Below are 13,477 nucleotides of genomic sequence, written 5' to 3'. Positions count from 1 at the left end.
TTAAGTATTTAAAAAAATCAAATATTTAAAGATCAGGATACAATCGGGAGAAAGCATTGGTATACTTCATGGAAATATCCGAAAATCAGCGGGAGTGAATAGGACAGCAAATTCAAAAGCAAAATGGTCTCCTGAAGTTTGAATATACACAAAGCAGACATTATATGGTTTGATAAGTGCTTGTATTTGCTTGTTAATGTATGATCCAAGAATCCATTTGTTTAGAATTAATCCAATCCGTATGTTGATATAAATGGTAAGTTTATTAATAAAAAGCATAATGAAATGCATGACCAACAAGTGCAATGATTCACCGCCACTGAGCGGCAATGCCGAGGAAAATTGACAAAAGTTTAAATATTTTTGTAAATTGTTTCCAAAATTTACTTGATTATGAATGTTTACGATAGAGTTACGTGTATTAGACAGAAAGATCACTCTCAGGCGTACAAATGGATTTGAACATGTACATGTAGTTAGAGCCAATAGAGGTGATGATGGATATTAGAATGTCCTCGCCTACTGTTCTGAGTATCATACTGACAATTAGGTATTGAAATATGTTTTGTAAGAAGATTAGTATACCAAGTTCAATTGCGGTAGAGCACTTCCATGTACGAAGCTCTTTGGGTTGTTGCATGCTCATGTCTTCGTCAATATTCATGTTGGATTGTTTGTTTGTTGGGGTTTAATGCACGAGCAGCAATATTTCAGCTATATTCAGGCGATGAACATGAAATGATGATGAAATGAAAAATGGGATGGGACACATGGACAATGGGGTCGACAAATTTTGATTGCCACTGGAAACAGAGAGAGGTGGGTAGGGTCGGGACACAGTGCACCACTATGGTTTGCGGTCAGGTTTTCTGTATTATAGCCTGACAACCCCAGCATGTAACATACCAGGAGTACCCCATTCCACCACCTGGGGCACACAACCCAGTTGCTTTGTGGGCAGGGCGCCGTAGCCCTCGGCTAAGGTTCTGAGCACTATATAGTCACCTTTTACGACAAGCTTAGAGCTGCTGCAGGCCTATTCTTTTGACACCTGGACCTGCACAGGTCTATTCATGTTGGATATCCTTACACAACTAATGTAGAGCTGTTTGGTAAGAAGCACTGTGTCTTCCTAAACAGCTCTGCTTTTGGTATGTTGTTTTGGTTTGCTGTTAGGATTCACAGTATGATATTGCTCTCCTTCTTTAACTAGATAAATATGGAAAAATAGGCCAGTGCTGTAAGCCTTGATATAGCAGTTCTTCGTGATGTCATCACTTACCTGTGATTTGGTATTGGTTGGCAGAAAATACATCGAGGGTCATGGGACATTGACTTTAAATCATCATTACTTTTTCATTTTTAAAGATAATTGAAAAATTCTTTTGGTTTCCTAAACTGCAAATAAAACTCTTTATACCCAGATATTTTTTTGATAAAAACTCAGTAATTAGACAATATTAACATAAGATTTTAGTAATAATTTCATATAGAAGTAAAGAAAAGAGATTTCCTTATAAATATTATTACTAATTCATTTTTTAAGCCAGCACTCCACATTTTAGTTTAGTTTCGCACTTTTAGCTGGGGATGAAAAATGACATTAATGGAAACTGGTGGTTGCTATAATAATTAAAAATGAAGAATCTATTGTTGATAAAACATTTTCTGAAAAAGGACACTTTCAATGACAATTTGACTTCATGGTGAATGTGAAAGTAAGTCAGTTTTTTACCATGCTAAATTTGATAAGTGGATTGCAAAGTGAAATAGCTAAAAATCTAACAGGCGATGTCCATATGAGGAAGGGGTTTTCCAAGGAAAAAGTATTGACACTTTCAGGGCATGAAATAAAAATTTTAGATATGTGGGAAATTTGATATTTTTAAACCTGATTTTATCAACTTTTTTGCAAATTTTCACATATTTTTGCATGGTTTCTATGGTAACCTATTTGTTGTGGGTAAATTTTTTCCAGAAAATTTTTTACTACATTCTGAAGGCCTTGGCTTGAGCTAATTCTAGATCTGTAGATTTACAGATGCTTGACAATTTTTTTAAACTGATAAATGTTACAAAGCATCATACAAGACCAAAATTAGACAGTTCTACAATACTGTGGAGTGCTGGCTAAGTGAAAGAGCTATAAATTTACTTTCAAGGTATGAATTATTTCATCTCAATGGAACATTTTACAGAACCAAAATTGTTTATAAAATAACAGTAATAAAGTTTTGAAAATTGGGATTATAATCATGAAATTTTCATTTGTTTATTTGCCAACCAATATGACACTTAATGATTTGCAAATTAGTGAATATGACATCACTAATGAGATTGGTGAACTCTCTTATTAAAAATATGCAGAATTTGAATTTTTCACAATGGTGACTTTTGCTTCCATTCAACTCCTACATCATATGGTTTTAACTTGCCCAGAATAGGAGAACCATTTAATGTAAAAAATTGGAAATTCTTACATTTCATGTAACTAGTAGTATTTTCGTTTTTGTTTATACACAATGGGTTAATAAAGATGTCATAGATTGTGTTTTTTTCATATTAGCTGTGTATTATGTCCAACAAGCCATTTTGGCCTCTTAATTGGACCTTCCTGTAAGTTTTATTTGCTGACATCTCCTACCAAGAGTTCATGTACATGATGTATGGGATTTTTACACCTTGCTGCTAAAATGTCTAGGGATGTTTAGTCTATTAAACTACATGAAAGGTGGTAGTCTTAAAAGTACTTAAAAAGAAACCAATTAAAAACCGATTTTTCTTTTAAGGGAAGCTACATGTATGTGTATTGGCTAATTATGTGAAGAATATTTTGAAAGGTTGAAAGGTAGTACTTGTATGTATACTTGTGTCTCATACAGTGTTTTCACGTTTTTGTTATAAACATGTACATAGTCATTTATTTACCTATATTTTACTGTGTATAAACTTGATGCAGTTTCATCATCATGATTTCATTCTGAAATTTTAATTATCACATTATATGAAATGCATGTACATTGTATGTTTGTCTTATTATTCAAATGTTAAACCATTGTCAAATATTTTATTGCTTCATTTAGTTCTTTTTATAGTCAAACCAATGTTTTGTTTTTCTAGTTTAAAAAATGTGGCCTTTGACTAGCTTGGTAAAAGATAAAGTATTTTAATTAATTTATCAGATACTATTGTTCACCTGTTGATTAGTCAGCAGGTAAAACTGATAACTCACCTGTTGTATTTTTCCTCATATGCTTGAGTGGTCTCTAATTGGGCTGAACATCTGTCTATTTTCTATAGTAATAGTAAGTTAACTATAAATGAGTAATAAAATTAAGATGTACATTGTATAAGCACATTGTACATGTAAGTGTACACTCTTAATTAGTGTCAGAGATACTCAGGTTTGTGAATGTTATTGCAGTAAAAAGTCTTATCTTAAATAACTACAAAATGTGTAACCAGTAAAATGCATACTTTTGGCAACATACATGTACACAAATGTAATTCAGTGCACTGTATGACCAATTAATTCCATTATTTACTTATCAGATATTGGATTTTAAGAACTTAATATTATTACTAACAATTTTATCATTACGCAGAGAAAGACATAATTTTAGAAAAAAAACTAGCCCATTATGGCAAGTATATTAAAACTGTTGAAATAAAGTTATTCTTCAATGCACTTAAATTCAGAAATCCATTTTGACTGTCCATCAGACATGCATTTTAAAGATTGAACTTTTACTTCATCTAACCTGACATGTACATATATCATTATGTTAGTTTATTTGACCCAGGCAATGTGCAATGTTACAGGGTTTGAACTTTTGGTCATGCTGTTGCCAAATTGAACCAACATGTATAGGCCATTCAAGTGGCTAGATTTGTCTTTAAAACAGTGCATTTTTCTGTTTGGGAACCTAATTTACATGTTCCAGATGTTTACTTTTACAGTTTCCCTGTACATTATACAATTATAAATTGCTATTTATGCCCTGCAGTTATAGTATAGTGAATCTCTTCATAGTACCCATGTTAAATTTCACAAAGTTCAGGATTTACTGATCATATTCCTAAATTTATTATCATTAAGAAGCATAAACAGATATATTGTACATGTAGACCTCATATTTTTACATGTTTCTAACCCTGCTTTAAAGTTCCCACTATAATATTGTAATTTTGTGGTTTAATTGAAATTGATCTTGTCATTTTCAATAATGTTATCCTATTAGTTTGAATGAAATTTATCCATCTTAAACATAATCTTATTGGAATGAAAACCCTAACAATAGGTTATTCTTCTAATGGATTAATCTTTAAAGAAGTTTATAATTATCTTAAGTCTTTGATCATTGATGGAGTGAAACCTTTGTTATCAGGGTTTGATAGGAGATAGTTACTCTATAACTTTTATTACACCTGTTAAATTAATGTCAATAAAACTATTCAATTTAGTTGTCAATTTAGAAACCGGGATAAACATTTAAGTTTCATTGATGGAATTTCTGAATCTGTACTATGGAAATTCAAAATGACAAATTTTATACAATGCAATTATTGATAAATATTTCAGTCAAGGTGAAAAATCAATACTGTGTCATGATAATGTTTGATTTTAGTCTTCACAGAATATCTGTATGTCAATAATGTAGAAGAAATTCTACACCTCATCTACTTGCCAATGTTCAGCAAAAAATTGATCAACAAGAATTGTTCTAGTATTGTAAAATGCTCTTTACCTCACTCAAAAGTATATTTCAAGGATTTTAAAGTGTGAGTTGAACAATGGACTTTAACATAAATTTTACAGTGGTGACAGAATGTTTAAATTTCAAGTGCTGAAGATTTATAAATTTTGTTAACACCATCAAGCTTGTGCCTCATAAAACTTGGTTACATTTTTAAAATCTCTTTGGAAAGGGCATCATTGAACCAACTTTTAACTCTCTATGTTATAAATGTGTCCAACAAATTACCTGGGTTTCATACATTACAAGACTTACATGTAAAAAACATATGACAATCAAAGTCGTATGTTTTCAAAGTGTAATGAACTACAAGGACTACCATGTGATTCTTGAGGAAGGGGAGGGGGCTGGCAATTTTGTAAAAAATATCTTGTCTTAGATAAATTTGTAAAAGAAATATTTAGGTCTCTGTATATTTCAGTACATTATAATGCAATTAAATGATATACATATATATGTACATGTAGTTGTATCAATTCTCTGATTCACAAATTTCTGAAAATAAGTATTCTGTCCTGATCAAAAATGCCAGGCCCCTCTAGATTCAAATAATCGTCCCCTAAATGAGGACATCATAAATACTGAACTGAACATGTATGGTATTCTTGTATACACATACATGTATTTGAATTGCTAAAAGAAGCTATCAAGTACATTTATCTCTTCTGTATGTAACTTGCAAATGATCTTCAGTTTGATAATACAAATGCAAGTACTGAATAAAAACTTGATCAACTAATACATGAACCTGTATTAATTTTGAAATAAACAGTTGACGAAGTGAAAGACTGGGTTAACCATTTACAGATGACTGTACTAAAAATGTTCTATATCATAATTTATAAATGTGTTATATCACAGATTTAAATACATACAAATCAATAATTTTACTTATATTCATCCGAGCCAGTGGAAGAGAAAAAGAAGCAAATATTTTTACAGATAGCAAAAATGAAATGATTGATGAAGCTAGAAACTTATTCAGAACATTTTTGTATTATGTTCATTATAAGGTTCTTGGCATCTCCCTATGGGGCTAATTAGGAAGTCATTTTTATAGGCATCTGTTTCTTTAATGTTTCAGTGAAGTACAAAAATGTAGGATTTCATAAAATGGAATTGAAGTGAATGTTGAAAGATGTACATATAAAAAAAAACTAATGAGTGGCATGCATGTATCTCCTACAGTTCAACATTGTTTTATTGTTCTGAAATTTCAAAGTTTGTGAAGATGGCGAATTATAGCTGCATGCAGTTAATTATACTTTTGGGAAAGCCCATACATATGTTAAACATGTCACAGGCATTATATTTGTTACAGTATACACTTATAGAATAAATATAGAGTACAATTGTTCAACATATATATGTAAGTTAAATATCTGATTATAGTCTTCTTGTTTTTAGTGCTTGCAGTGAACAATAATGGATGGTGCAGAATCAGTGCGATCTGGACGTAGTGACAGGTCAGAAAGGTCACACCGTAGTCATGGCAGCAGACACCATCGGTCACATGGGGGTCATCGTGCCAACAGTCGGGCTTCAGAACGTAGCAACTACAGGGACCATGGAAGATCTGATAACCGATCTGTTACTATAAATACTCCAGGATCTGAGAATGACGACCCAATGGAGAGAGTTGAAGTTCAAATTCTACCACAAGATGATAACTGGGGTGACAATACAACTGCAATAACAGGTAAAATGTTTCAAGATTTTTAGGGGTGGGTTTACATGTGATGCCATTTTCTTTGTTATTAAGTTACATGTGTAATTTTACTCCTTGTCAGTATTATGTCTTTTATGATGCATGTGTGTTTACACTCAATAATAACCTAAAAAATATAATTTCAGAACATTTTGAAAACAATACTGTATTATAAACTACATTGATATGAATATAAAATTCATAGTTTGCATTACCTGGAAAATCATGTCAATTTTTCTGTACATGTACATTTTTCAGGGCATATAGTAAAATTTATAATTTGCATTACCTGGAAAATCATGTCAGTTTTTCTATTAATTTTTCAGGGAATACAAGTGAAACAGGATTTTCAGTGGATGATTTCCGTACCAAATTTGGGAAAGAAACTTACGAAGATAACATTGGTATAGGTTGTGCTCGGTATATAGGAAGTGCACTTGCTGGAATATTAAGTGTACTAGGATTTCTCTCCCCTGTTGCGATGGTTGTGCTACCTAAACTTTTGAATGACTGGGAGGCAGGGGAATGTCGACCAGAATGTGAAGGTCTCTTAATAAGTTTTGCATTTAAACTTTTGATATTATGCATAGGAACAGTTGCTCTGTTCTTCAGACAGCCAAAAGCAACCATGCCGAGGGTATTTCTGTTCAGAGCAGTTGTTCTATTTTTAGTTTTCATTTTGACATTTGCATTCTGGTTGTTTTATGGAGTGAGAATTCTTAAAGAAAAGAAAACTGCTTATTATGATATTGTGAAATTTGCAGTTTCATTGGTGGATGCTCTGCTTTTCATTCATTACATTGCTGTCATTCTATTGGAAGTTCGTCAGATTCAACCAATGTTTGTCATTAAAGTCCTCCGTTCTCCCGATGGGGAATCTAAATGCTACAATATTGGTGCTTTAAGCATTCAGCGTGCTGCAGCTTGGATTTTAGAGCAATACTATAAAGACTTCCCTGTGTACAATCCTTACTTAGAAAATATTACCAAACGACCAGCCAAGATGACAAGTCTGAAATTTTACAATGTTGATGGAAATCAGCCTCAAAATCCACAAGATCGACCTCGTGCAATATTTGCATCTCAGTCCTCTAGAAGAAGGGATGCAAGTCATAATGATAGGTTTTATGACGAGTTGGAGTATGAGAGACGAGTGAGGAAGAGAAAGGCAAGGTTAATGGTTGCAGCAGAGGAGGCATTTACCCACATCAAAAAGATGCAAGATGAACAAGGTATGTTATGGGAATAAATAAATTCATCCCATCAATTCGTTTGCTTAGTCTGATAGGGTAAATTAGAGATACATGTTTCAGGTGCACACAAGGTTTATAAATAAACGAAACCAGTGTGTCAGTCATGATTTACAATTACGGAATATTTGTTAACGATTATTTCTCAACACATCATTTTAATAATTGAATCACACTAAATTTGAGATTTGTTCTGTGCTTTTTCTAGAGACCTGAACGCTACAGGCTACTGCATCTTTTGACTTTAAAAATTATTTAAATGTTTTGAACCTCAGTTAAGTGTGTAATGTTATTCCTGTTTTAGCATATAATTTTACTACAGATTTTTGGCAAAGAGAAAAGATAAATAGAGTGAGTCGTGAGGTAGTTTCCAAAAATTGAAGAATCATGCATACTTCAGGATAAATTTCTCTTGCATCTTAAATCAAAGTGGTATCATTTTGAAAGTTTAACTTAGAGGTTTATAATTAAGTTTATTACTGTAAAACAGGAGGAATTTCATATACATTTTGTATCAGAAGCTAAAAATGAATTTTAATTACTCTCTCCTGAAAATGGTTTTGCATTACAACTTTTTCAAGGTCTGAATGCATTATAATGCAACAGCATCAACTAGAAAAAAGGTGACATTATATAACATCAAGAAAAAGCTTCTCAGTTAGCTGTAATAGTGCTTTGCTCAATCATGTTTGTCTCTAAACGATGTGTAACTACATCCCATGGCATAAAGGGATGGCTTTTACTATAGATAAAGGTACAAGGTGTAGCATTTTATCAGCAGGATACTAGCTTTTCACTTTACATGTTAATTGATTGTAAAGAAGATGTTTTTATCAAAAACATTTTGATGATGATTACTTTGGGATCAGGTTACCAAGTTATTACACTGCAACACAAATTATAAACATACTGTTGATCAAGTGAAGAGATTTTATGGGAATTAAATTCTGACAGACAGTATAAAGCTGAGGCTGCTTTTTATCAAATAAAAATGGTTCAGCATGCTTAAAGCAGTAATGCTTTTACAATAATTCCTCTTAAATGATGTAAGGTTCACTTACTGGTTGTAGCTATTACAAAGATATTTATGAGTACACAAAATTGAAAAATAGTATGATGGAAAATAAATGTTTAATTGAAATATATACTGTACATATCTGATGGTATACATTTACATGTACATACATTGTATAAATTTGTATTTCTGAGTGTGCATGTATATTGTGATTTTCATTCACATTTTTTGCCTGTTACTTTGTGCAATCATATCAAGTCAACAATCTGTGAAGAGAACACAAGTACATGAAATTTGGCAAACAATTAATTTCATGTACACATACACATACATGTATATAAAAAAAATGTTTTAAAAGAACACTTTTATTTGCAAGAAACATGGTCAATTGGAATCTGATCACCCCAAAAAATGTCATGTCACAGATCCAAATTGTATAATGTACAAAAGTTTCTGCACCTTTCAACATCGCTGAAGAATAATAAATGATTATACATGTACATACATTTAAATGTGAAAAACAACTTTTTTATAGGTCCTGCAATACCAATGGACCCTCATGAAGCCGCACAAGCAGTATTTCCATCTATGGCGAGAGCACTTCAGAAGTACTTACGGATCACACGTCAACAACCCAAATACAGTATGGAAAATGTTCTTAACCATTTGGCATTGTGTATTAATTACGATATGAGCCCTAAAGCATTTGTTGAGAGGTATATGCCTCATGGTGCCATAATAATGAGTGAAAAAGACTATAGAGCTGTAACAAGATGGGTGTTAGTGTGTGACCAGCTTCTGTCACGTGAAATTGAACACAATTTGACATTTCAGTTACGTCAGAATGATGTTTCATTATTGTGTGTAGTAAAGAGGCTTCCTCATTTTAATTTGACTGAGGATGTTATTGATCCAAAGACCAACAAGTTTGTTCTCAGATTGAATTCTGAAACATCTGTATGAAGCTCAGCTTATAATTCTGCCTAATGGGATATCCCAGCACCCATAGAAAAGACTGACAGATGATGGGATAAAACATTCATAAATATCTGTACATTTTTGTCTCAAATGGTGCCATCTTAAATAAATACTGCTCCATCATGTTGACAATTGTTGGGTTGAAGTAACAGGAAATAAACACATTTTGTGCTGTTTACTATTGAGAAATGTGAACATGAACATCTTGTATTTTTTATTTTAGGTACGTTTTTTATGTTAAATTCATGAATTAGAGCAGGGCTAAACTGTATACTTAAATATTTTTTTGTTAATTGTTTTTTAAATGCCAGTATAGTAATAACTGTCTATGAAGTACATGTAGTAACTTATATATTTGGAAGCCAAATATTTTCCTTAGCAAATTTTGCTTCTGGTTGAAATATGCATGTGATAAATGAATTAAGACATAGCTGAAACTTTTGTGTATGGTTTTACAACATGTGATTGTTGAGTGTTCCATCACTGTACTTAGTAAAAATGTCGTAAACAAATTTGTTGCTTTAATGTTTGAAAATAGCATAATATTAAGTAAAAGTTGATTTGTGAATCATTATTTGAGTGAACTGCATGTATTTCATATCTTCTATTTCAATTATTTGTGTCATGATAACTGTTGTTATTGTAGTACATGTATTTACAAATAGATACATGAATATTCTGTTTAAAAAAAATAAAATTTGTAGATTGTTTTATAGACAGTGTCCAAAAAATTGAAAATCAAAATTTTGTTATTTGTAGAGAATGTTGGTTTGAATGAAATTTTAGCATTATAAACATGTATATATATATACTGTTATCATTGTCACTATTTTAAGAAATAATGAAATAGTAAGGTCACTAATGTAGTTGATGTAAAAATAATTAAAAAAAAAAAAACATTTTAAAAAAAAACTTGGGATACATTATAAAATTTGGAAATACCTATTAGTTGAGATGGGCTGTTATCAACTTTAACCTCAACTCGACTGTTTTAGATTTGAAAAGTCCTGTTTTTACATGGATGTGCATCTCTGTTAGTAAATGCATTTACACATGAAATGAAGTTGTAGACAGCGAATGTATATGTTTATTTACAATGTACATGTGCACATTTATTTACATTGTAGTGCAATAACTATTAACTATGTACATTGTATGCTTTGTATTTGAACACACTTATTTGCACACTATTGTTAAGTTGCACACTTATCAATATATTGTACAAGTGAATGGGACTTTGTATTATTAAAATTACATTTTGGATTCAGATTATGTCTGGTTGTGAATTGAATGTTTATACTGATAAGGCATTTAATTCTATCATGCATATCATAAGAGGCTGTGTTACATCATATCATTACGCATTAAGACCTCTTGGGTTTTGTAGTTTTGATGTGGTCTTAAAAAGGGTAACTATTTTTGCTTTTAAATTTATTTCTGAATATAACCAAATGTGATACACATGTATTTTTTGGATTTGAACTTTCATTTCAAAAGGTTGTGGTTTTTAAGATTCTTTTGGTCAGATTTGATTTTTTAAATGTGCTTGGTGTGGTACATTTTCTAAATTTGCAGTAAAATGAAAAGTGGGCTTTGACTGTAGATATCTGATCTAGTACCATTATAGCTGTTGTAATTTTTACAAGATTGTAAATTATGCATATTCTTATGTGACATTGTAAATTCTTTTGAACATTTTGTAAAATATTTAATTTTCATATTTTTGTATAATGATCTGTAGTTTTGCTTATCTCTGTACATATCTTAGTTTTTAGTATTATTATTTTCTTTTTCTATGATAATTCATGATTATTTTGATTCAGTTTATTTTATTTTCACATGTCTTTGGTCCTGAAATCCTACAATAAATAGAACCTCTGTTTGGTACTCCTGTACCTTTTCTTAAATACCTCTTTTGTATAGATCAGTCCTTTTTATTAAAAAAAAAAATTAACATTTTTTTCTATGCTGTATATTGATATATCATGTGCAGTTTTAATGAAACCTAACTGGTGTCCCTTTCCTAAAGGGTATACATGTATTACATCTGTACTTGTATTAATAACAGCCTTTTTTTCTTTAAAACTGTTAGTGCTAGTGTAATGAATTCCAAGAACAAATCCCCTTAATCATTACATATTTTATTTTAGCCTTTCTCATAGTAGAGTTTTGATCTGAATATTTCATTATACTCATGAATGAATTGATCTGTAAAGTTGTTTTTACTGTTTAGACAGCGTTTTACATGTACTCATATACAGATATCATCAGATAAAGAAATAAAATATCTGATAATTGAAATGTTCTGCTACCTCTTTTTACCAGTATCACCAAGGAAGACAACAGATTTAGTATCCATCATGTTTTATAGTACTTGCTTTAGTGATCTAGGTCTGGTTTCATAAAAAATCTTTATTGAGTTTCCCCCCTAATTCTACTTAATTACGACCAAACAAATTGTATGTGAAAATATAGGGAAAATCACAATTTATTTTAATATAAAACTGGGCCCAGTAACTCAAAAAGTATTGTATGATCTGTAACTCAAAAAGAATTATAAAAATATTAGTCTTAAATGACCTTTCAAGGTGAAATCATGATCACATAGGGAAGAATGTCTTTATAATATATTTATGTTTATTTGACAAGGAATGGAAAAGATACAGATACTTTACTATTAGTCTTTTAGGACAGGCTATACAGATTTGATTTAATTACAAATAGCACAGTCTTAATATGATTGTTGAAGATATGCACATCCTATTATAGATGAATTTGACAAGTATCTAGTATGAATTGTGGTTGTGTTGTGCTGTCATCATGGTCTTGTGTGGTCATAGACAGTTTGGTTTCCAGGCAATAACTTGAGTATAAGTTAATGGTTCTTAATGAAATTTTACTGAAAGGTGCCATTCCACAAAAGAAAGACTGGGATTTATTAATTTTTTGGGGGGAAGGGTGGGAGCGGGAGGGAGGTTGTGCCTTGGATCGCTTAGGAACAAGGGATCAGAAAGAAGCATTTTCATAATATCTAGACAATACCTTGACTAATTGTACCATGAAGTTCCATGGACAGGATTTGTTTTGGGAGTTTTCACTTGAACCATTTTTGAAGAGGCCATTTTGATTCTGGACAAGTTCGTACTCCGTATTAAATATCTAATCAAAATAAAAAATCAGTTTCCATACTTAGTCCACTGTTCAGGGATTGACACCTGTGGTCCTACCTAGCTGGCCTAATCAAGGGATTCAAGATTCTAGTGGAAATCAAAAGAAAGTAATCTGGGGAAAAGGACCATACATGGAAAACAGACACAACACAGAATATAAAATAACCAAATGGTACATACATAGTAACAAGTAAATGAGCAACTTGGACTCCACTTAAAACTGGGAGCATGGACCAGGTGCACTGGTTGGGTAAGTGCCCTCTGCTTTTTTAGAAACATCTGTGGAGCTGCTTATTAAAAGTCAAGTCCAGGGTAGACAAAAGAGGAAAGGAAAACTATGACACGTTGAACAAATCAGTTCTCATGATGCAGGTGGATACACTGTAACAATCCATGAGTTCATGACGACCATAAAACTTCTGTAGTGATGAATTCAATCTTGTAGCAACATAACCCTGTTCCAGAAGCCTAATTGTAAGACGTCAAGCTAAGCATTTATTACCCGTGTAGCTAACCAATTTTTTATTTAAATGGTACACAGGAATGCTATCATAAATACATACTTCAGTTAATTTTTCACCCACACTTTATTATATGGT

General features: G+C 31.7%; 1 protein-coding gene across 2 annotated transcripts; it reads left to right on the top strand.

The window, feature by feature from the left end:
- Position 1: 1 nt before the first annotated feature.
- On the top strand, positions 2-12,009 carry LOC148615865 (vang-like protein 2-B). Of its 2 annotated transcripts, none has more exons than XM_088581527.1 (4): positions 2-256; positions 6,165-6,456; positions 6,792-7,697; positions 9,266-12,009. In XM_088581527.1, the coding sequence occupies exons 2-4, from the start codon at positions 6,183-6,185 to the stop codon at positions 9,691-9,693; spliced, it is 1,608 nt and encodes a 535-aa protein (XP_088437653.1). In that variant the 5' UTR covers positions 2-256; positions 6,165-6,182; the 3' UTR covers positions 9,694-12,009. The 2 variants fall into 2 exon arrangements, with proteins under 2 accessions (XP_088437653.1, XP_088437654.1); XM_088581528.1 differs by lacking the exon at positions 2-256 and adding an exon at positions 3,206-3,305.
- Positions 12,010-13,477: the final 1,468 nt, after the last annotated feature.

Source organism: Perna viridis, chromosome 5, assembly GCF_037379345.1.
Source record: "Perna viridis isolate PV_CMFRI_1.1 ecotype Kerala chromosome 5, ASM3737934v1, whole genome shotgun sequence".
NCBI lineage: Eukaryota > Metazoa > Mollusca > Bivalvia > Mytilida > Mytilidae > Perna > Perna viridis.
The sequence above is the reverse complement of the archived record's forward strand: the minus strand, read 5'-3'. Positions and strand labels throughout refer to the sequence as shown.